General features: G+C 40.9%; 1 protein-coding gene across 2 annotated transcripts in view; it reads left to right on the forward strand.

Moving 5' to 3' along the window:
- rab6ba (RAB6B, member RAS oncogene family a) overlaps nt 1–25,863 on the forward strand; it is a 274,682-nt gene that overhangs the window by 178,212 nt on the left and 70,607 nt on the right. For both annotated transcript variants that reach the window (XM_034180706.1, XM_034180707.1), the window contains 3 exons: nt 6,876–6,929; nt 9,364–9,469; nt 23,633–23,744. In XM_034180706.1, coding sequence (XP_034036597.1) covers nt 6,876–6,929; nt 9,364–9,469; nt 23,633–23,744 — 272 coding nt within the window. The remainder of the gene's footprint in view (nt 1–6,875; nt 6,930–9,363; nt 9,470–23,632; nt 23,745–25,863) is intronic.

Here is a 25,863-nt window from a genome sequence, read left to right on the forward strand (position 1 = left end):
AAATCAGGAATGAATGGGAGGAAACTGGAGTCAACGTCTGTGACCGAACTGTAAGAAACCGCCTAAAGGAAATGGGATTTACATACAGAAAAGCTAAACGAAAGGCATCATTAACACCTAAACAGAAAAAAACAAGGTTACAATGGGCTAAGGAAAAGCAATTGTGGACTGTGGATGACTGGATGAAAGTCATATTCAGTGATGAATCTCGAATCTGCATTGGGCAAGGTGATGATGCTGGAACTTTTGTTTGGTGCGTTTCCAATGAGATTTATAAAGATGACTGCCTGAAGAGAACATGTAAATTTCCACAGTCATTGATGATATGGGGCTGCATGTCAGGTAAAGGCACTGGGGAGATGGCTGTCATTACATCATCAATAAATGCACAAGTTTATGTTGATATTTTGGACAATTGAAAGGATGTTTGGGGATGATGAAATCATTTTTCAAGATGATAATGCATCTTGCCATAGAGCAAAAACTGCAAAAACATTCCTTGCAAAAAGACACATAGGGTCAGTGTCATGGCATAGGGTCAGTGTCAATGAGCAGATCTGATTTGATGCAGGTGTTAATTTGGGGGATGAAAATTTACAGGGTGATTCCATAATTTTTTCCTCAGAATTGAGTGATTCCATATTTTTTTTCCTCTGCTTGGTCTAAAAAAGTAACCGTTACTGACTGCCACAATCTTTTTTTCTTAATTTCTTATAGTGTTTCTTAAAGCCAGAAAGTTGCCATTTGAAATGACTTTAGTTTTGTGTCATGTCTGTGATCTGTTTTTTTTCTACAAAATTAAACAACTGAATGAACATCCTCTGAGGCCGGTGATTCCATAATTTTTGCCAGGGGTTGTAGTACAAATCATAGAGCTGACAGGTTTAGTTGTACAGTGTGTGGTGTCAGCCACACAGTAAAAACAACACACACAAACAGATTTCACACACAAACATTCCCAGGTCAGACACCTCGCTTTCTGATTGGCTGCATGTCACATTTAGCTCCTCACGCCCTTCTCAGCAGATCAGAGTGCTCTTACAAACTACACATGGCAGGAATATCTGATAAGGTTATATTTAGCGTCATCACGATTGTTGGGACATCCTTAAGATTGTCGGAAGGGGAAGATCGGGTCCGATATTGGAACCAGGCTTGATGTTATGACGCCTCACGGAGTGACTGATTGATCTGTTATAACACCACACCGAACATGTTTTCAATATTATTTGATTTCTTTGTGCGACTGACATCATTATTCAAGCATTCAAAAGGCGATTCCTATCGCCACACAATTCCAACACATTATTGTATTATATGTTATTATATGTTATTGAAAGAAACCTTGTCTCCCTAACTGGATAGAGTTGTGATGTCATCTTGAAAATTTCTTTCTTTTTTTATACAAATGAAAAAAAAATGACATTTTATAAGAGAACATTTATTTGTAAACAACTACACATTACATTGATTCACTGGTGTTGGTACATCGAATGAATGAATCAACCAATCAGTATGAGCGGAGGCTTAGTTACCCATAATCCCCTTTGGGGATCTGTGTGTTAATGTTCAAATCTTCAGAATTAGTGCATTATTTTAAAATTAACACATATGTGTTATATATTACTTTGTACATTTTAAGAGGTTACATTAATGTAGTTATTCTATCCGGAATAGTGTTACTTCTAAAGCAAAACCATAACTCAAACTGCTTTCCATTTCAAGACCTCTGCCTCATCGCGGGACCACTGTATCTTGTCAGGACAAATGACGCTTTCCTACAGCAGGGAGCAGAGTGCACAAAGACAAGCACTGGCTCATTGGCTGTTTGGGTTTGTGATCACCATTGGTTCTATCAGAAGCTTTGGCGGTGTTTAAACTCAAAATCAGCTTTTTATTACCTGAGAGCGTATGGGAGGCAAAATTTAAAGTTATCGGTTATCTGTACCTTCCGATACGTTTTTAGGCAGTTTATTGGTTTAGCATTAAAAAAGATAACTTTTCAGTTAGCTGATTACCAGTTATCGAAGCTAACTTTTTGGTTAGCTGTGCTCACCACTGCATACAAGCAACATGAAATAATTAACATGTTTTATTGGACCTTCTCTGACTGGGACAGAGGTCACACACCTGCTTGAAAAAACTACAGAGCACTTGAGTGAGGACAACAGATCAGATTCACATCAGTAGCTATAGTACTTCAATCAATCAATCAACTTTTTTTTTATATAGCGCCAAATCACAACAAACAGTTGCCCCAAGGCGCTTTACACTGTAAGGCAAGGCCATACAATAATTATGAAAAACCCCAACGGTCAAAACGACCCCCTGTGAGCAAGCACTTGGCTACAGTGGGAAGGAAAAACTCCCTTTTAACAGGAAGAAAGCTCCAGCAGAACCAGGCTCAGGGAGGGGCAGTCTTCTGCTGGGACTGGTTGGGGCTGAGGGAAAGAACCAGGAAAAAGACATGCTGTGGAAGGGGGCAGAGATCGATCACTAATGATTAAATGCGGAGTGATGCATACAGAGCAAAAAGAGATACTTGGGCAGATGTCTATCATTTTTTATTGCCCAGTGCTGATGTCCACTCCTTCTGCCTTTTTGTGAAAGTCAGACGACGTCCCGGATCAACAAAGCCTTCACATTGGAAATGATCTGGTTGTTTCAGCGGGGTTTGAGCCTGTCGATCGGCGCTCGGAGCGCGCCACGCTCTCAGACGCTGTGGGCGGTCTTTAAACTGGCTGGATCACTCCTTAATCTGTGTAATCCCCATAAAATCATCCCTGAAAGCCATATTAAGTTTCCGAATGGTGTTCACCTGGAGGTCTCTCACAGTTTCAGGAAAAAATTGATGCAGCAAAGCTCCAAATCATTCCGCCATTTCCTTAACAACGAGAGGGGTGGACCAGTGCTCACTCAAAGCCTGCTCACAGGCGAATGACGCAACCGACAGGCGTGAAAAAACTCACGCATGCGCATGAAGGTTCAAGCTTGGCTGATGCAATCACACGTGATTCAAATCCATATGGTTTTTGAAAAAAATAAAAAGGTCCGATACGTTTCTAACAGACCTCGTGTATATATATATATATATATATATATATATAATTTTGCAAAAATTAAAAAAATTAACATTGTCATTATGGGTAATGTGTGTAGAATTTTGATGGGGAAAAAAGAATTTCATCCATTTTGAAATAAGGCTGTAACATAACAAAATGCAGAAAAAGTGAAGCGCTGTGATTACTTTCTGGATGCACCGTACATGAACATTTCAACGTCAATGATTATGTCTCTTGGACTTCATTTCTGTCAACCTTTAAGAAATACAAACAATATGGTGCTGTATGGTAAATCTGTCTGGAGGAGGTAGTCCTCCAAAACTGAGTGACTGTGCAAGAAGGATGCTAGTGAGGGAAGCCACCAAACCATCCAAGCTAACTCTGAAGAATTGATAGGCTTCATTGGCTGTGAGTGGGAAAAACAAGGGGGCTGTATGTAGTCAATTAATCAGGGGTGTATTTTTGGAATGACATGAATTACACAATCAGATGGTCACAAATCAGTTTTAAGAACAGGTTTTGTACACACGTCAGACTGAGGGCTTCCTACAAAAATCCACTGTTCATGTCGCCACCTGTATCCATCTGACAATTCATTTTGACCAAACTGTAACATCCTAAATAACGTCCAATATGTTGTACAATGCACATTCTTGGCCATCTTGCTTTTTTATTTATTTGGAATTTTAAAGTTAACTGATAGCGCAGGCTGTGGTGCCAAATTCCAGTCCATTGTTAAAAAGGGAAACTTTTTTGTGACTTATGATTTGCCCCACCCACCCCCACCCCCCTTGGAAACAACAGTAACTATCGAGTATAGAAGCTTCATTAAACACTGATTCAAACTCCACATTGTTATGATGGCTAATGTAAGGACAAATATCAAAGGCAAGTTATTGTGACACCCCCCCCCCCCCCCCAGTACTGACATAAGGAAATGAAAGTAACATAATCTCAATGAATTCCCTTGAATCTGTTAAAAGCATTTCACCTCTTCCCTCAACTCTTGTCACGGACAGAATGTTCAACACATCAATGGGCCGCCTTCTATATCTGCTAGTTAATAATTTAAGACATATTAATAATTCCTGCTGTTTTAATCTGTCCATGTATAGCTGTCTGTGTGTGGATGCTATATTTAAAACCAAGCACTGAAACAGCACCTCTGTCATCCTCTAAGAAAAACTCAAACAACGCTGTGCTTTTAACTTTAGTCAACCTAATATTTTTGTTTTCTTATCTTTTATAATTCTAAGTCAGTACTTTTAGCTGGCAGATGCCATCTGACAATGTTTGGGTCTTAGATGAACCAAAGGTAAAAGGTTTTCTTGAAGGCTGTATTTAAAGCTGCTGAGTTCTGTTGCAATAAATTTGGTTACTTCCTTACTTTGAGTGTGTGTAATGAGTGCCATTTCTACAGTACTGGCCAACATTACCAAGGAAACAAGTGTGTTATCGAGCTGTTGATGCCAAACTGGGCACTGGGTGCCCAATAGTTATTTTACAGCCAGTAAAATAACTATTGAACATGTCACCATTTTAATCAGTAAATATATTTCTAAAGGTGCTACTGGCATGAAATTTTCACCAGATGTCAGTAACAACCCAAGTAATCCACACATACAAAAAACCCAAAACAAACAAGTATAGAAATTAAGTTATGTGCAATCAAATGGAATGACACAGGGGGAAAAGTCTTGAACACGTTGAGTGAAATTTATTTAATGCTTCCTACAAATGCATTAATCAAGGGCTTCAAGACGCCTCCTGTATGGAGATACTAGTTGCATGTATTACCCAGGTGTGATTTTTGGCCGATTTTTGAACATAAAGTCTTCAAATCTTGAATTTTTCGTGGACCTCTTCTATGAATTCTGATCTTTAGTTTTTTCCATAGATTTTCTATTGGATTGGCCATTCAAGCAGCTTTATTTTCATTCTCTGAAACCAATTGAGTTTCCTTGGCTGTATGTTTGGGATCAATGTCTTTCATCTTCATCCTCCTAGTATATGGCAATTTTTTTTTTTTTTTATCAAGAATGTGTGTACATTTTTCCATTTATCCTTCCTTGAGTTATATGAAGTTTGCCATTGTCAGATGGTGAAAAACAGCCCCACACCATGATGTTCCCACCTCCAAACTTCACTGTTAGTATGGTGTTTTTGGGGTGATGTGCAGTGCCATTTATGGTGTGTATTATGGCATACAAAGAGTAATATTTTGGTCTCATCTGACCAGACTATATTCTCACAGAATTTGACAGGTTTGTCTAAATGTTGTGCAGCAAACTTTAAACAAGCTTCAACATGCTTTTTCTTTACCAATGTAGTCTTGCATGGGGAGCATGCATACAGGCCATGGTGGTTGAGTGTATGACTTATTATTTTCTTTGAAACAATTGTACTTGTTAATTACATGTCTTTCTGAAATTCTCCACAAGTGGTCCTAGGCTCATGGACAACTCTTCTAATAATACTTCACCTGGTCGTGGCCGGTTTATGTAGAAAAGATGTTCTTTCCACTTCCAGATTATGGCTCCAACACTGCTCACATTCAGAAGTTTAGAAATCCTTCTGTCCAATCAATCAGTATGTTTTGAAACAAGAAGGTTGAAGATCGTGAGAGAGCTCTTTGCTTTTACTTATCATGAGATGTTTCTTGTGTGGCACCTTGGTAATGCGACACCTTTTTGTAGCCCATCAGTTGGGACTGAACCAGCTCATATTAATTTGCACTGACAGGTGTCAGGATTGCTTTATAATTACTGATAGAATTCAGTTAGTGTGTGTGTTTGCACCTCCCTTCAGGTGTTCAATACTATTTTGCTGTGTCATTTCACATTATTACACATAATGTATGGACATCAATGAATTGATTTTGCATGTTTGGATTACTTGGGTTGTAATAGTTCTTTCAGAAATATATCAATCAATCAATCAATTTTTTTATATAGCGCCAAATCACAACAAACAGTTGCCCCAAGGCGCTTTATATTGTAAGGCAAGGCCATACAATAATTATGTAAAACCCCAACGGTCAAAACGACCCCCTGTGAGCAAGCACTTGGCTACAGTGGGAAGGAAAAACTCCCTTTTAACAGGAAGAAACCTCCAGCAGAACCAGTTTTTCTCAATAAATATATTTATTGAGAAAAACGATGATGTGTTCAAGAATTATTTTACCTGCTGTAGATGTTAATATGGAATCACACTGGTTTATCTTATTAGCAAAATGCAGTATTGCATCTACAAATGAATTAAAATCAATCCAGATCAAGCCAGATTCAGCTGGACATGTGTCATCCTCTGCAGGACTATTCTGTGTTCAGCAAGCGTGTGGGCTCCAGCTGGCCAGTGCTGGAGTTTACTAGGGTCATTAAAGCTTTAACCACACAGCTGAGGACTGGGGTTTCATCTGGACACTCTGACTCCAGTTATCATTCACCCCTCTACAATTTCATCCCTTCACACTTACATCAATACCTTCAACATTTGGGTGCAACACAAGGAATGCCATCTGCCTTAACTAGTGGTCATTAAAACTGCTAATCCATACTTTCATATTTCTAAAAAGCACTCTGTGATTTATCACAGTTATGCATATTTTATTCAATTTGACTTATTTTAGATCATCGCTTTAATAAAATGTGTTTTCAGGCTGTAAATGCTGCAGCTTTAAAAATGTATTGTTGAATTGTGTGATTAGAATGTGTTCTGCTCTTCATCTTTTGCATGTTTAAATTATATTATTTAATTGATGTGTAAATGCTCTGTTCTTTGGTTTTCATGATTTTCTTTCTTTCTCTGAACTAGGCAACGATTGGGATTGATTTCCTGTCAAAAACCATGTATTTGGAGGATCGAACGGTAAGAGGCTCATTGAGAAATTTCTGTTCTCAAGGATAGCAAATGCTTGTATGTAATTGTGTTAGCAGTGTAGGGACCTCTCTCAACTCACCCTTAAGTTCTTGCATTTTGTCAGATGTTATAAGGTTGTACTCTAAAACATTTATCATTTTTAAATGGACTGTATTTACATTGAGCTTTTCCCATCTGATGCATACGCTCAGTGCTTTATAATTATTCACATACCAATTAACTATATTTGTATTAAACTTTACCAAAGCACTTTGTAATGACTCACATTCAGCCATTCACATACTGCTGCCATGCAATGTGCTTAAATGCACACTAAAAACACATTGGGGATTAATAGCCGCATCACAGTAAGCCACTTTTCCACAGCGTCCGCAGAAGATGGGGAGAATGCAGAAAGAACCTGTACAACACAGTAGAAAGTCTCAGATGAACTAAAGGCAAAAGGTTTTCTACGGAGCTGACAGGAGGCAGGAATGCTAGTAATGTAAGAAAACAGAATGTCAAAATCAGATTGTAACACGGAGTCAAAAATGTGCAAACTGCACCACAGAGCAGAGGAGTACTGATGCCAGATACCACATAGGCAATGCTGAGTTTCTGCCAGTTTTTTAACAGAGGCAGAGCCAGGGTATTTAATCGGTGACAATGATTGTGAACAGGTGAGTCAAATCAGCTCCATGCTGCAGCCGCCTAGAAACACAAGGAAGGCAGGGGGAGAGAGCAGAAACCAAGGCAGCATACCAGAATAGATTCTCAGATGCATTGCGATGTGGACGTGTATGTATTGGAAATAAATTCATTATGGATAATGAGAAATAGTTTGATTTGAAAAGTACCAAGTAGTCATACAGTGGGAAAAAAGTCTATTTAAAAGAAGATGCATCAAGATGCATCAATAATCACTTTATAATCAAATCACAGTCCTCACAATCATAGTCAAAGTGATATTCCCACCACGAGCTGAAATATCAGCAAGGTGTCAGGCATGGGCTGAGGCAGGGCACAAACAGGACTGGACACAAATGCAAGACTCACACTGCAGGCTTAAGAGTAAAAAGGCTTTATCTGAAAAAATGAACAAAGGTTCGGTTCACTGGTGGTCAGTCAGCCAAGCAGACAAAACTGGAAGGAGTAGGCAGAGATGTCTTCCAAAAACAGGCAGGTTTCACTAACACAGCAAGTGGTACAGAGGATACAAAGATACAGGATACAGAGGCTTAGACAAATGCGAGGTCAAAAACAAGGCGAGGTTGATACACGGGCAAACAAGAGAACAAGACTTGTGGAAAGCTGGTAAGTGCATGTGAAAATTCAACAAACTGGCAGTGAGGTGGCAAACACAAAGGACTTAAATAGAACCAGTGCTAATCAGGGAACAAGCTACAGGTTCTGGAGAACAATCTGGAAGGGGGTGTGGCAAACAGAGGAGACAGGACACACCCACATCAAACCCTGAACACCAGACAAGAGAGTGCAGTAAGACAAAAGCAAAGTAAACAGGGCCCAACTCAAAGGTGAACCTAAGACCACCATGATCTAAACAAAATATCAAAACCACTAATGAACAAAACACAAGTTCAAATAAAATAAAGACCCAACATGAAAAAACAAAGAATTAACCTCAAAACAAATGTAAGTACAGAAAAGACGTCAACAACAGAAATAAAGGCTCAGGTTAAACTAGAATGGACCTCACAAGAGGCAACAGTAAAATAAACTGATAATTCAACATATGATTAAAGACAAAAGAAATAGGTAATTCCACTAATGAATACACAATGGCTGAACACAAACAGAACGGGACTTGACTCATGACTAAAGAATGATGAACAGAAAATACATGATAAACAGAAAACAAAACCACTAACCTCAATATATCAAACAGAAAATTAAAGACAGAGGGATCGAAGACAGATACAAACATGACTCCAGATCATAACAAGAGCCCAGAATGGGCTGAATCCTGACACAAGCCAGATGAACTGAATTGCTTATTTGGTCATGATATTGAACTTTGAACCTGATTGATGAACCTTAATTATGATTGCACACCTTTGTTTCTGACGAGACAGTAAAGTTTCTGAACACTGAGAGTAAAGTGACTTCTTACCGTGGTTACTGAGATGATGCTGTACCAACAGGTCAAACTCTGAAGCCCTCAACAGTTTCATTATCAGAGATGTGCACATGTACAGTACCCACTCCACAGATTCTACTCTTGAGCCCATTACCTTGCAAAGTCTCCATGTATGTCGATGTCTGTACACAGGATTAGTCATGTTGGTTTGGCAACAGAATTTCTTGTGATGTGTCAGTCAGTCCTGGAAATACACACTTTAAGAACATCAAGTACATGTGAGAGGATAATGTGTAGAATGTGTCCTGTAGGGGTCATGGGAATCTCCTTGTCTCTGAACTCCAGGTGAGGTTGCAGCTCTGGGATACAGCAGGACAAGAACGCTTTAGGAGCCTTATTCCCAGTTACATACGTGACTCCACTGTGGCTGTGGTGGTCTACGACATTACAAGTTGGTGTACTTTACACTGAATATTTCACTTTCGGTTGCATGCTGGTTTTGCTCTCTCACTTTGTGCATTTCTGTGTTTCACTGACTCACCTTTACAATACTATGATCCCACCGGAACCCGTTGTACTGTTCATGAGTAGCCTGAGAGCATCATCGCATTAGAGCTTTTGAATATAAACATTAGCCAGCACTAAAGGCTAATGATGAATTCTGGAGAATGTTCTTATGATGACTGAACTGGCTTTGATCACTGACTCACAATTGCAGTTGTGTTTGTTTATATATTTGTGTCATTTTTTTGTAAGTAAATTCGATGCACTTAACAATGAGGTGATATTTTTTACCTTAACATCTGCGTAACAAATTCATAATCTGCAGCTGGACGTAGTGCACTCAGAAAAGAAATGTAGATCATTTACTTGTTATTTCAAGTTCTTTTGGCCAACAGTGAAAATCACATTGAGGATTGTTATTCAAATGGCTAAACTTCCTGTCAAAATATTTAGTTCATATTGTTTTTTCTCCCATTTTGTTGTTTTCTTGTTTAATCCCTGTTCAATGAGATTTTTTTTTCTTGTTTACGTTGAATATATAGAATGAGAAGCCACTAAGGTGCTCATGACAACTTTTAAGAAGATATAGGCATCTGTGGCTGTGGTTGGACAAAGTGGGGATTGTGCGAGTTTTTGTCTGTTGCATCACCAGTGAAGGGTTTTTTTGTTTTTGTTTTTTTTAGTTTGTTTGTTTTTTGCCCCATGCAGGGGCTCCAGTAGGTGACTCCATTGTTCTGCTGGGGGATTTCAATGCACATGTGGGCAATGAGAAAGACACCTGGAGAGGCATGATTGGGAGGAACGGTCTCCCTGAGCTAAACCAGAGTGGTCATTTGTTATTGGACTTCTGTGCTTGTCATGGGCTGTCCATAATGAACACCATGTTCAAACATAAAGATGCTCATAAGTGTACATGGTACTAGAGCACCCTAGGCCGACGGTTGATGATTGATTTTGTGATCGTATCATCTGATCTGAGGCCGTATGTTCGGGACACTCGGGTGAAGAAAGGGGCAGAGCTGTGAACTGATCACCATCTTGTACTGAGTTGGATCAGAGGGTGGGGGAGGACTTTGGACAGACCTGTTAAGTCCAAATGGATAGTGCGGGTGAACTGGGAAGATTTGGAGGAGCTCACTGTCCGACAGATCTTCAACTCCAGTGGAGCTTTTCTGCCATGCCTGTGGAGGTTGGGGTCAGTGAACCAGAATGGGGAATGTTCAAAGCTTCCACTGCTAAAGCCCCAGCAGGGATCTGTGGCCTGAAGGTCTTAGGTGACTCAAGGGACAGCAGCCCTCGAACACCATGATGGACGCCGGTGGTCAGGGAAGCCCTCTGACTGAAGAAGGAGTCCTGCCAGGACAAGATACCGACAGGCCCAAAGGGTGGCATCCTTTGCTGTGAGGGAGGCAAAGCAGCGGGTATGGGAGGAGTTCAGAGTAACCATGAAGAAGGACTTTCGGTTTGCACCAAGGTGCTCCTGGCAACCGTGGGGCACCTTGGGAGAGGAAAGCAGGGAACCATCCAATCTGTTTACAGTAAGGATGGGACTCTGTTGACATCAGCTGAGGAGGTAATTGCACGCTGGAAGGAACACTTTGAAGAACTCCTGCATCAGACTGGAGTGCCCTCTGTGGTGGAGGCAGAGCTGAAAGCTGATGGAGGATCATCATCCATTTCCCTGGTGGAAGTCACTGAGGTAATCAAACAACTCAGGGGTTGATGAGATCTGGCCAGAAATGCTGAAGCTTCTGGGTGTGGAGGGACTGTCTTGATTGAGACATCTCTTCAACATTGCGTTGAGGTCTGGGACAGTGCCTAAGGAGTGGCAAATGGGGTTTGCGGCCCCTATATTTAAAAAGGGGACCAGAGAGTGTGTGCCAAATACAGGGGCATCACACTACTCAGCCTCCCTGGCAAAGTCTACTCCAGAGTGCTGGAAAGGAGGGTTCAGCTGATAGTCAAACATCACATTGAAGAGGAACAATGCAGGTTCTGTCCTGGCCGTGGAACTGCCAACCAGTTCCTCACTCTCACAAGGATCCTGGAAGGTGCCTGGGAGTATGCCCATCCAGTCAACATGTGTTTTGTGGATGTGGAGAAGGGGTGTGATTGGGTACCCTGAGACATACTGTGGGAGGTGCTGCAGGAGTATGGAGTGAGGGGATCTCTTCCCAGGGCCATCCAATCCCTGTACTCACAAAGTGAGAGCTGTGTTCGGATTTTCGGTAGTAAGTCAGACTTGTTTCCGGTGGGGGTTAGCCTCCGCCAGGGCTGCGCTTTATCACTAATCTTGTTTATGATATTCATGGACAGGATATCGAGGCGTAGTCTGGGGAGGATGGTCTTCAATTTGGTGGGCTCAGGATCTCATTGCTGCTTTTTGCAGATGATGTGGTCTTGTTGGTTTTATTGGTCTGTGACCTCCAGCACTCAGTGCGTCATTTCACAGCTGAGTGTGAAGCGGCTAGAATGAGGATCAGCACTTCTAAATCTGAGGCCATAGTTCTCAGCAGGAAACTGATGGATTGCCATCTCCGGGTAGGGAATGAAGTCTTGCCCCCAGTGAAGTAGTTCAAGTACCTTGGGTCCTGTTCAGGAATGAGAGGACAGTGAAGCTTGCGATTGGCTGGAGAATTGGTGCAGCAGGGATGGTATTGCATTCGCTCTGCCATACTGTTGTGATGAAAAGGGTGCTGAGCCAAAAGATGAAGCCCTTGATCTTCTGGTCAGTTTTCATTCATACTCTCAGGGCCCCTTCACACATACACACATAACATGAAGTTGAGCGAAAGAAGCAAAAACTGGCCGAAAAAGGATGAAAAAAAAAACGAACTGGCGAACTGTGAAAAATTCCAGCTGCTGTGGGGAGGGACACACTGTCGGACAGGCATGAGCGATCCCGCGGTGTCGGTTTTGTGCACAATCGTGCATGTGCATGAACACAGGGTGAGCACATGAGAGGTGTGATACCACATCGCACTCACACAGCAGCGGAAGCAATCACATGTTGGACAAATGTACATAAATCAACGAAAATGTGTAAGGACAAAATAATGAGAGAGTACAGAAAAACTTCTTATTATTCTTATGATGTGTAATTGATGCCTGATGACTTTGACGGTCTGTGTTGGAGATGACGAAACAAATGGATTTCATTTTGCCTGGTAAACTATTTAATTCCTGTTGTAAAGAGCGGACAGTACAAGAATTATCCTTCTTCTGTTCCTTTAGCTACATGAACCATGGCCATGGACATAAACAAGGAAGTAATTTATTGACATGAATCAAGCCATGCGCTCATATCATGAACACATTGGCTGGCTCTGCGTGTCCAGTACGCGGCGCACCATAGAACACTGCGTCATGTGGACTATAACTCGTGGTGGATGTGACATTTGAATCGCCAGCTGAGCATTCACATGCTCAGATGGATATATTCACATGGGGCAGCCTGGCTGATGATGTCCAGTGCACAGGTGATATGTGTTTTTATTTATTACCATGTGAGGACAGCATGCCAATACACGCGCATCGCAGTAGACTGTTGAGAGGTCATGTTGTTCACAGCACAATATGTGTTCTCCAGCTGTGAGTTGTGAGTACACAGCAGTCAGCTGCTGCTGCTTGCCGCTGACATGCCCGCCTTGCCGTACCAACTCACAGCTAGAGAATACACACCGTGCCATGAACAACATGACCTCTCAACATGCCACGCAATGCACATGTGTGGGCAGGCGCTTATGCCCTCCTGACATGCTTATAATTACATACAAACAAGATCACCTCTGGATCAGCCAGGTGTGAACTCAATTCATGTGTGATTGCTTTGCTCATACCGCTGTGGATTGCCGGTCAGCGACTCACTGTCAGTTGAAGCTGACAGAGTGCACAGGAAAAATACACAAATAATGTTGTTGTTGTTGTCCATTCAGCTACTCCCATTTTTGTTCGGGGTCGCCACAGCGGATACAGACAGATCCACACTGGTATTTGGCACAAGTTTTACACCGGATGCCCTTCCTGATGCAACTCCAGTGTTACGTGGGGAAACACACACAACCGCTGGTATTCCAAAGAGGTCTCCCATCCAAGTACTAACCAGATCCTACACTGCTTAGCTTCTGAGATCTGACGGGATCAGACTGACACAGAGCAGACCAGCAAAAATACATAAATAATACAATAACTAAATACATATGAGGTCTGTTAGAAAAGTATCGGACCTTTTTATTTTTTTCAAAAACCTGATGGATTTGAATCACGTGTGCTTGCATGAGCAAACCTTGAACCTTCGTGCACATGCGTGAACTTTTTCACGCCTGTCGGTTGCATCATTTCCTGGTAAGCAGCCTTTGTGTGAGGTGTGTGTCGTGCGCTCCGCGGATTTTCATTCCAAGGAAAAAGACAGAACGACTGGAGCAGCGCCGCATCAAATTTTGCCAGAAACTGGGCGACAGCCAGGTGGAAACCATTCGGAAGATTCACACGGCTTTCAGTGACTTTTCAGTTGTGTGACTATCCGAGAAATTGTGGAAGAGCTGGGCATGTCACAGCATGTCCTGTGAGACTTCAACACGAAGGCGCTTTTGCTGCGCCATCAGCACCAGCATGAATTTCACCGCCACTCTTTTCATGGCCAAATGTTCTGTCACAGTGGAATGTGCCAAAAAAGTGCTGATGTCCACCTCTTCTGCAATTTCTCGGATAGTCACACGATGGTCCTGCATCACCACAGCGTTCACTTTGGAATGATCTGGTCATTTCAGCATGTTGATGGCCGACCAGAGCGTGGCTCGCTCTCCACCATTGTGCGGACGTCTTTAAACCGGTTGTACCGCTCCTTAATCTGTGTGATGCCCATAGGATCGTCATCGAAAGCCGTCTGAATCTTCCGAATGGTTTCTACCTGGCTGTAGCCCAGTTTCTGGCAAAATTTGATGCGGCGCTGCTCCAGTCGTTCCGTCTTTTTCCTTGGAATGAAAAAACGCCGAGCGCATGACACACCCCTCACACAAAGGCTGCTTACCAGGAAATGATGCAATCGACAGGCGTGAAAAAGTTCACGCATGCACACGAAGGTTCAAGGTTTGCTCATGCAAGCACACGTGATTCAAATCCATCAGGTTTTTGAAAAAAATAAAAAGGTCCGATATTTTTCTGACAGACCTCGTATATACATAACAAATACATAAGTAAAATAAATAATCACAGAAATCAAGTCTTGACCATTTGCAACGGTTCCCAGATCTCTTTCTGATGAAGATCAGGGTAACAACTTGTCATTACAACAGGCTTCCATTCAGGTAAAATACTTGTGAACTTTCTCTGGTTTGGTGGTTTCATTCTGGTGTTAAGAGTTTGCTACATGGGGTGAATACCGGAAGTAAAAGTGATGTAAGACAAATCAAAGAATACAGTTTTAAAAGATTTATAAATGGAATATGATCTGACTCCACCTGGTGGTTAAAACAAAAGTAATGATAGTCATAGAGTAACATGGATATAATTTTTAAGGATTTAAAACTGGATTGTGACATGACTCAGTCATGAAAACTAAAAGTAAAAGAGCAAAAATATCAAAAAGACCTTTTGACAAAACTTGTCAGTGTACCACTGACTTTTCATTTTGTTTTTAACCTAACGATGGTCTCCTCAACTTGCATCAACACCACTGGACCTTATACTGAGAGCTCCAGTGAACAGCTACAAAAAAAAACAAATTCAACGGTTTTGTCCTGTTGTCTTGTAATGCTACAGTTGTATGTGATAGGTCTCGCCAAAGACAAATTTCCATTATGTTGTCTGCATATACCGATCGGGTATATGCAGACTATGCAGGCACATTTCAGTGGGTGGGATTTACAACCCCTGGCAAAAATTATGGAATCACCGGCCTCGGAGGATGTTCATTCAGTTGTTTAATTTTGTAGAAAAAAAGCAGATCACAGACATGACACAAAACTAAAGTCATTTCAAATGGCAACTTTCTGGCTTTAAGAAACACTATAAGAAATCAAGAAAAAAAGATTGTGGCAGTCAGTAACGGTTACTTTTTTAGACCAAGCAGAGGAAAAAAATATGGAATCACTCAATTCTGAGGAAAAAATTATGGAATCACCCTGTAAATTTTCATCCCCAAAACTAACACCTGCATCATATCAGATCTGCTCGTTAGTCTGCATCTAAAAAGGAGTGATCACACCTTGGAGAGCTGTTGCACCAAGTGGACTGACATGAATCATGGCTCCAACACGAGAGATGTCAGTTGAAACAAAGGAGAGGATTATCCAACTCTTAAAAGAGGGTAAATCATCACACAATGTTGCAAAAGATGTTGGTTGTTCACAGTCAGCTGTGTCTAAACTCTGGACCAAATACAAACAACATGGGAAGGTTGTTAAAGGCAAACATACTGGTAGACCAAGGAAGACATCAAAGCGTCAAGACAGAAAACTTAAAGCAATAAGTCTCAAAAATCGAAAAATGCACAACAAAACAAATGAGGAACGAATGGGAGGAAACTGGAGTCAACGTCTGTGACCGAACTGTAAGAAACCGCCTAAAGGAAATGGGATTTACATACAGAAAAGCTAAACAAAAGCCATCATTAACACCTAAACAGAAAAAAAACAAGGTTACAATGGGCTAAGGAAAAGCAATCGTGGACTGTGGATGACTGGATGAAAGTCATATTCAGTGATGAATCTCGAATCTGCATTGGGCAAGGTGATGATGCTGGAACTTTTGTTTGGTGCCGTTCCAATGAGATTTATAAAGATGACTGCCTGAAGAGAACATGTAAATTTAATGTAAAATAGAGCAAAAACTGTGAAAACATTCCTTGCAAAAAGACACATAGGGTCAATGTCATGGCATAGGGTCAATGTCAACGAGCAGATCTGATTTGATGCAGGTGTTAGTTTGGAGGATGAAAATTTACAGGGTGATTCCATAATTTATTCCTCAGAATTGAGTGATTCCATATTTTTTTCCTCTGCTTGGTCTAAAAAAGTAACCGTTACTGACTGTCACAATCTTTTTTTCTTGATTTCTTATAGTGTTTCTTAAAGCCAGAAAGTTGCCATTTGAAATCAATCAATCAATCAATCAACTTTTTTCTTATATAGCGCCAAATCACAACAAACAGTTACCCCAATGCGCTCCATATTGTAAGGCAAGGCCATACAATAATTATGAAAAACCCCAACGGTCAAAACGACCCCCTATGAGCAAGCACTTGGCCACAGTGGGAAGGAAAAACTCCCTTTTAACAGGAAGAAACCTCCAGCAGAACCAGGCTCAGGGAGGGGCAGTCTTCTGCTGAGACTGGTTGGGGCTGAGGGAAAAAACCAGGAAAAAGACATGCCGTGAAGGGGGGCAGAGATGATCACTAATGATTAAATGCAGAGTGATGCATACGGAGCAAAAAGAGAAAGAAACAGTGCATCATGGGAACCCCCCCACAATCTACGTCTAAAGCAGCATAACCAAGGGATGGTCCAGGGTCACCCGATCCAGCCCTAACTATAAGCCTTAGCGAAAAGGAAAGTTTTAAGCCTAATCTTAAAAGTAGAGAGGGTATCTGTCTCCCTGATCTGAATTGGGAGCTGGTTCCACAGGAGAGGAGCCTGAAAGCTGAAGGCTCTGCCTCCCATTCTACTCTTACAAACCCTAGGAACTACAAGTAAGCCCGCAGTCTGAGAGCGAAGCGCTCTAATGGGGTAATATGGTACTACGAGGTCCCTAAGATAAGATGGGACCTGATTATTCAAAACCTTATAAGTAAGAAGAAGAATTTTAAATTCTATTCTAGAATTAACAGGAAGCCAATGAAGAGAGGCCAACACGGGTGAGATATGCTCTCTCCTGCTAGTCCCCGTCAGTGCTCTAGCTGCAGCATTCTGAACCAACTGAAGGCTTTTTAGGGAACTTTTAGGACAACCTGATAATAATGAATTACAATAGTCCAGCCTAGAGGAAATAAATGCATGAATTAGTTTTTCAGCATCACTCTGAGACAAGACCTTTCTGATTTTAGAGATATTGCGTAAATGCAAAAAGGCAGTCCTACATATTTGTTTAATATGCGCTTTGAATGACATATCCTGATCAAAAATGACTCCAAGATTTCTCACAGTATTACTAGAGATCAGGGAAATGCCATCCAGAGTAACGATCTGGTTAGACACCATGCTTCTAAGATTTGTGGGGCCAAGTACAATAACTTCAGTTTTATCTGAGTTTAAAAGCAGGAAATTAGAGGTCATCCATGTCTTTATGTCTGTAAGACAATCCTGCAGTTTAGCTAATTGGTGTGTATCCTCTGGCTTCATGGATAGATAAAGCTGGGTATCATCTGCGTAACAATGAAAATTTAAGCAATACCGTCTAATAATACTGCCTAAGGGAAGCATGTATAAAGTGAATAAAATTGGTCCTAGCACAGAACCTTGTGGAACTCCATAATTAACTTTAGTCTGTGAAGAAGATTCCCCATTTACATGAACAAACTGTAATCTATTAGACAAATATGATTCAAACCACCGCAGCGCAGTGCCTTTAATACCTATGACATGCTCTAATCTCTGTAATAAAATTTTATGGTCAACAGTATCAAAAGCAGCACTGAGGTCCAACAGAACAAGCACAGAGATAAGTCCACTGTCCGAAGCCATAAGAAGATCATTTGTAACCTTCACTAATGCTGTTTCTGTACTATGATGAATTCTAAAACCTGACTGAAACTCTTCAAATAGACCATTCCTCTGCAGGTGATCAGTTAGCTGTTTTACAACTACCCTCTCAAGAATCTTTGAGAGAAAAGGAAGGTTGGAGATTGGCCTATAATTAGCTAAGATAGCTGGGTCAAGTGATGGCTTTTTAAGCAATGGTTTAATTACTGCCACCTTAAAGGCCTGTGGTACATAACCAACTAACAAAGATAGATTGATCATATTTAAGATTGAAGCATTAAATAATGGTAGGACTTCCTTGAGCAGCCTGGCAGGAATGGGGTCTAATAAACATGTTGATGGTTTGGATGAAGTAACTAATGAAAATAACTCAGACAGAACAATCGGAGAGAAAGAGTCTAACCAAATACCGGCATCACTGAAAGCAGCCAAAGATAACGATACATCTTTGGGATGGTTATGAGTAATTTTTTCTCTAATAGTCAAAATTTTGTTAGCAAAGAAAGTCATGAAGTCATTACTAGTTAAAGTTAATGGAATACTCAGCTCAATAGAGCTCTGACTCTTTGTCAGCCTGGCTACAGTGCTGAAAAGAAACCTGGGGTTATTCTTATTTTCTTCAATTAGTGATGAGTAGAAAGATGTCCTAGCTTTACGGAGGGCTTTTTTATAGAGCAACAAACTCTTTTTCCAGGCTAAGTGAAGATCTTCTAAATTAGTGAGACGCCATTTCCTCTCCAACTTACGGGTTATCTGCTTTAAGCTACGAGTTTGTGAGTTATACCACGGAGTCAGACACTTCTGATTTAAAGCTCTCTTTTTCAGAGGAGCTACAGCATCCAAAGTTGTCTTCAAAGAGGATGTAAAACTATTGACGAGATACTCTAACTCCCTTACAGAGTTTAGGTAGCTACTCTGCTCTGTGTTGGTATATGACATTAGAGAACATAAAGAAGGAATCATATCCTTAAACCTAGTTACAGCGCTTTCTGAAAGACTTCTAGTGTAATGAAACTTATTCCCCACTGCAAGGTAGTCCATCAGGGTAAATGTAAATGTTATTAAAAAATGATCAGACAGAAGGGAGTTTTCAGGGAATACTGTTAAGTCTTCTATTTCCATACCATAAGTCAGAACAAGATCTAAGATATGATTAAAGTGGTGGGTGGACTCATTTACTTTTTGAGCAAAGCCGATAGAGTCTAATAATAGATTAAATGCAGTGTTGAGGCTGTCATTCTCAGCATCTGTGTGGATGTTAAAATCGCCCACTATAATTATCTTATCTGAGCTAAGCACTAAGTCAGACAAAAGGTCTGAAAATTCACAGAGAAACTCACAGTAACGACCAGGTGGACGATAGATAATAACAAATAAAACTGGTTTTTGGGACTTCCAGTTTGGATGGACAAGACTAAGAGACAAGCTTTCAAATGAATTAAAGCTCTGTCTAGGTTTTTGATTAATTAATAAGCTGGAATGGAAGATTGCTGCTAATCCTCCGCCACGGCCCGTGCTACGAGCATTCTGACAGTTAGTGTGACTCGGGGATGTTGACTCATTTAAACTAACATATTCATCCTGCTGTAACCAGGTTTCTGTTAGGCAGAATAAATCAATACGTTGATCAATTATTATATAATTTACCAACAGGGACTTAGATGAGAGAGACCTAATGTTTAATAGACCACATTTAACTGTTTTAGTCTGTGGTGCAATTGAAGGTGCTATATTATTTTTTCTTTTTGAATTTTTATGCTTAAATAGATTTTTGCTGGTTATTGGTGGTCTGGGAGCAGGCACCGTCTCTACGGGGATGGGGTAATGAGGGGATGGCAGGGGGAGAGAAGCTGCAGAGAGGTGTATAAGACCACAGCTCTGCCTCCTGGTCCCAACGCTGGACAGTCACAGTTTGGAGGATCCAAGAAAATTGGCCAGATTTCTAGAAATGAGAGCTGCTCCATCTAAAGTGGGATGGATGCCGTCTCTCCTAACAAGACCAGGTTTTCCCCAGAAGCTTTGCCAATTATCAATGAAGCCCACCTCATTTTTTGGACACCACTCAGACAGCCAGCAATTCAAGGAGAACATGCGGCTAAACATGTCACTCCTGGTCTGATTGGGGAGGGGCCCAGAGAAAACAACAGAGTCCGACATTGTTTTTGCAAAGTTACACACCGATTTAATGTTAATTTTAGTGACCTCCGATTGGCGTAACCGAGTGTCATTACTGCCGACGTGAATTACAATCTTACCAAATTTACGCTTAGCCTTAGCCAGCAATTTCAAATGTCCTTCGATGTCGCCTGCTCTGGCCCCCGGAAGACAATTGACAATGGTTGCTGGTGTCGCTAACTTCACATTTCTCAAAACAGAGTCGCCAATAACCAGAGTTTGATCCTCGGCGAGTGGATCGTCGAGTGGGGAAAAACGGTTAGAGATGTGAACGGGTTGACGGTGTACACGGGGCTTCTGTTTAGGGCTACGCTTCCTCCTCACAGTCACCCAGTCAGCCTGCTTTCCCGACTGCCCGGGATCTGCCAGGGGGGAACTAACGGCGGCTAAGCTACCTTGGTCCGCACCGACTACAGGGGCCTGGCTAGCTGTAGAATTTTCCACGGTGCGGAGCCGAGTCTCCAATTCGCCCAGCCTGGCCTCCAAAGCTACGAATAAGCTGCACTTATTACAAGTACCGTTACTGCTAAAGGAGGCCGAGGAATAACTAAACATTTCACACCCAGAGCAGAAAAGTACGGGAGAGACAGGAGAAGCCGCCATGCTAAATCGGCTAAGAGCTAGTAGCTACGCAACCTAGCGGATTCCTAAAAACACACAAAGTGAATAATGTGTAATAATTTAGAAGTGATTCAGCAGAAGGAGTGCCCCAATCAAGGCACCAAACAGGCCATGAAGCAGCACAGGCAACGCACGACAACAGCGAACGCACGACAACGGTGCTAAAATAAAATAAAATGATAAATAAATGACTTTAGTTTTGTGTCATGTCTGTGATATGCTTTTTTTCTACAAAATTAAACAACTGAATGAACATCATCCGAGGCCAGTGATTCCATAATTTTTGCCAGGGGTTGTATTAGGCATTTTGTTGTCAAAATTGATGTACCGGAAGAAGGGAAAATGGGAACACAGAGATTTGGGTGACTTTGACAAGGGCCAAATAGTGATGGCTGGATGACTGTGCCAGAGCATCTCCAAAACTGTAGCTGTTCTGTGATGTTCTTGGGCTATAGTGGTCAGTACTGACCAAAACTGGTCCAAAGAAGGTGAACCAGCGTTAGGGTCATGGGTGGCCAACGTTCATTGATGCATGTGGGGGGCGAAGGTTGGTCTGATTCTACAGAAAGATCCGCTGCTAACGTCTTGGTGCCAGATGTCACAACACACTTGAAGAGGTCTAGTGGAGTTCATGCCTCAATGGGTTTGGCAGCAGAAGGAGGATCAATACATTATTAGGCAGGTGGTCACAGCGGTATGGTTGATCACATCCATACTGTTTCTGTTGCACCTTAGCAGCTGGTTTGAGCACAAGGAACTAACGCTACCACAAATAGGTAAATTTGAAAAGACATCCAGATTCATTCTTCCTTGGTTTATGAAAAAACAATTTTGACAAAATAAAATTCATGAAATCAGTTGGAAAATATTCCATGACTTCTACTGTAGATGTGCCATACTCTAATAACACTGCAGCCAGACAGTGTCACCCACATAATTGCTGCCCTCCTTTATCATCTGGCTGAGAGAAGTAAAGCAGAAACAATGCTCTTAACCCTGATTTTGAAGAGAAAAAATGACCCAACATCCCACAGAATTGAGTTTTCTGTTTGCCTTGAAACATGCGTGTCATCAGATTCCAGTAATGCAACTCAACTCTTCGTCTGTGTGCCGGTAAACTTCCACACTGTATGAGCAAAACAAAGTCAGGCTGGTTTGTGAAGAACGTGATCATGATTTACAGCTGGCTATCCTCTGTTACTGCTACACTTTATGTACTGTGTCATCTAATATGCTGAAGTTACGATATTTAAGAAGTTTGTGTGTATCTAAATTTTATTTGATCCTATAAAGAAAGTTGTGGTAAAATTTAATTATTAACATCTAGTTTACTGTTTAAATTATCACAATATTCATGTATTTATTTGGACTACTTTGTTTGAAAGCACCACGTGTATCACGTTTTGAACGGCTATTTTACCATGATGTAGTAACAGTTGAATCAGGTCTCCATTATTAGTGTTATGACCAGTGATGCCGGTAACGCGTTACTTAGTAACGCATTACTCTAATCTAACCACTTTTTTTGTAACGAGTAATCTAACGCGTTAATCTTTCCAAATGAGTAATCAGATTAAAGTTACTTCTCCAAGTCACTGTGCGTTACTATTATTTTTGCATTGTGGGTCGACAGCAGCATTAAACTTGGTCCGTGGGTAGGGGGTCGGGGGCTCGACTGAACTGCCCACTTTAAGCGAGCTGTGAGCTTTTCATCAGCTACGACTCGTCCTCACCTCTTAAAGCGCGGTGAAAACAGCACACCTGCACTGAGCTTTACAAAGTAATTTTTATGCTTTATTTTTCTGCTTTATTTAGAATTCTCAGCTGAGCCGCTCTGTATCGTCTCTTAAAAACAGCTGATCCTCCGCGACATGTCAACAACTAACACTATTTTCCACTCAAATGCACCTAAACTCTCTTTCTGAGGACCACATGATGTGAAACCACAATAAAACTTTCTTACCTGTAAATCTGGTCATGTTTTCTGCATAAATAAATGTTATCCATTCTTTGTGCTCAAATGCCAAAGCAGGGGCGAATCCAGATGGAATGGGGGCGTGGGGCAGGGATGTGCCCCCTCCCCCACAACACCCCTAGATTAAAGGTCCAGTTTTGAAGCCGTTTTTTAACTACAACTACTAATACTACTTAAAATAATAATAATTTTGACAAGTAAAATGTTTATAGAGAATTTAAATGTTAGAAAAATGTTAGAATTTAATAGTTACATTTATAAACAATATAGGTTAGAAATTGCAAGTTTTACCGTTACAGTGCTGTCAACAGTTAAATATGAGGTCAAGAAAGATTATTTTACTTTTTATAAAACAAGTATTTATTTTCATTGAAGTCAAGAAAGGGTGACTATAAAGTGAGTTTTGGCAAAACAGGTATCATTGTCATGTTGACGTGGCAGAGGGTAAAAGTAACTAGTAATCTGACTTAGTTACTTTTACAATTGTGTAATCAGTAAAGTAACTAAGTTACTTTTTCAAGGAGTAATCAGTAATCGGATTACTTTATCAAAGTAACTGTGGCAACACTGGTTATGACAGATGGACAAATCCCACCTTGAATGCAACAAGACTGTTTGTTTGCTTCATCTTTTTTCTCAACAGATGTTAATTCATTCCAACAAACGTCAAAGTGGATCGAGGATGTGAGAACAGAGCGAGGCAGTGATGTCATTATTATGCTAGTAGGCAATAAAACAGACCTGGCAGATAAGAGGTACGTGTGTTCTTACATCACACATTTATTTAGTGTTTTGTTCCATATGAGTGCAGAGCTGTCTGTCTTCACATTGATTTGTGTTGTGGTTTGTTGAGAGTATCTTATAACATTGAGAAAAACCAGACTGACTTTCCAAGTTGGCACTGCAGAGCCCATGATTTGATTTTAAATGTGGCAGATCCATGTCACTCTGTTACACTGCATATTATGAGAAGGTTTATGAGGAAAACTAAAGCTTTATTGGTATGAATACTAAGGATATCCTTATGTCACATTGCTGAATAATGTTGTAATGGTTTGAGCATCATTGGGGACCCCACAGGAGAGAACAACACTGGATGGTAAGTAAAACACTCTTCATGAACAGGTATTGAGCAGACAGGGTTCAGTAAGTACAAGTCAATCAGTCCGCATGCTAACTGTGTAGTATACAGAGAGGCAGTCCAAAAATACAAGCAGAGAGGCAAACCACAGACTCTTCAAACCAGTGCAAACTTTGAAAATATGATAATGGCAGAAAAGGTTGACAGCAGGAACACAAATACATCTAGTAAACACAATAAGACTTACAGTATTTGGGGCGAAATGTTCTGGCACTCGAATGAAAGGAGACTGGGGACTAAATCATGTGTGACCCAAACGATTAAGAAATAGCGTGCATGTGAAGTGGAAATCATTGTGTATGTGAAACAGAATAAAGCCACAAAAACAAACAGGTTAGGAACATCAAAATTAAATCTTTATAAGCACAGTATTCTTACTTAATTAATATAACCTGGTACAGAAAGTAACAAACCTTCTGAAAAGAAATATTGATGATGTCATGTAGGTTTAAATTTTATGAACTTACAAGGGCCTATGTCCAAGATTTATGATGCACCATTTGAAGCGCTTTATACCGATGCGTTTGGGGAATGTGCAGCTTCACTGTGTTTTTTACAGAATTCATAATCAGCACAAAGTAAAGCACAGGGTGCAAAGAGGTTGTATTTAGTCACTTAAGTCATGGGTGTGTTTTGAACATAATGACACCAATTAGACTGTCATCTGTCGTGTCCGTGACGATCCACAGTGTGCTGCATCCTGCTCCGTTGGTTTAAAAAATGGACTCAAGTGAGAGGTTTTCTGGTGACTTAACAGCTGTGCATGTAACACATCAAAAGGTGAAGCAGCAAAGTGAAGTTTACATTTTTCCATTGCATTTACTTTTAATTTACTTACTTTACTTTTAGTTAAATTTAATTGTCTACAATTCTGTTTCCACAAATGGCTGCCACGAAGCCACCATGATGATGATGTTATGGTTCTGATGTGCATCTAGGGGGGCTTGCATAGTTAGATCTCTCACATGACAGTTATATGCAGATAATTCAGAAATTGGTCTCTGAGGGAACTGAAACTGAAAAACATTTGTTTGGGTGGCTGGTCTGCAGTACTTGTGCAGTACTTCTGACTACTTCTAACCTTCAGGTGGGGCAGGGTGCTGGTCTTATTCTTGTGCACAGACTTCTCTGGCAGGGGTGCTTTGGGCTCTCCTGTGTTTGCTGTGGCTGCAGGGTGCCCTATGGCCCTACACTGCCAGTCCCGTCTTTATAGAAGCGATGATGAGCTCGGCCAGAAAATTTCCATTTCCCAACAAAGGGATTTAGTATTTAAATGGCTAATGGGTGCTAAAGGGATTTCACTTGTTATTGAAGCTGACAGTCCTGCGTTATTTATGAATTGGATCCGGATGTGCAGTGCAGCCAGCGGCAAGAACTAAGCTCATGAGTATGGACTTAAATTTGTCTCATTTATTTCTATTTATGTCCAGAGATCTACTATTCACCATGTACAGATTTTATTTATTTTTATTTATGTCCAGAGATCAAGGATCTAGTGACCAATTTCATATTTATTTATTTTAAGATTCATTAAAATGTTGTTGACATAGAAAATCTGTAAAGCCTACTTTTAGTACACAGAAAATTCACAGGAGGTATTGATAAGGGAATTGATAAAGAATTGGCTCTATAAGCGGAATCAAGAATGGCATCGATATGGATAAAATCTTAGCAATACCCATTCCTACTCTGTGTATGTGTATGCGTGCATGTGTGTGTATGACTTAAATCAC

This window comes from Thalassophryne amazonica, chromosome 10, assembly GCF_902500255.1.
Source record: "Thalassophryne amazonica chromosome 10, fThaAma1.1, whole genome shotgun sequence".
Lineage (NCBI taxonomy): Eukaryota > Metazoa > Chordata > Actinopteri > Batrachoidiformes > Batrachoididae > Thalassophryne > Thalassophryne amazonica.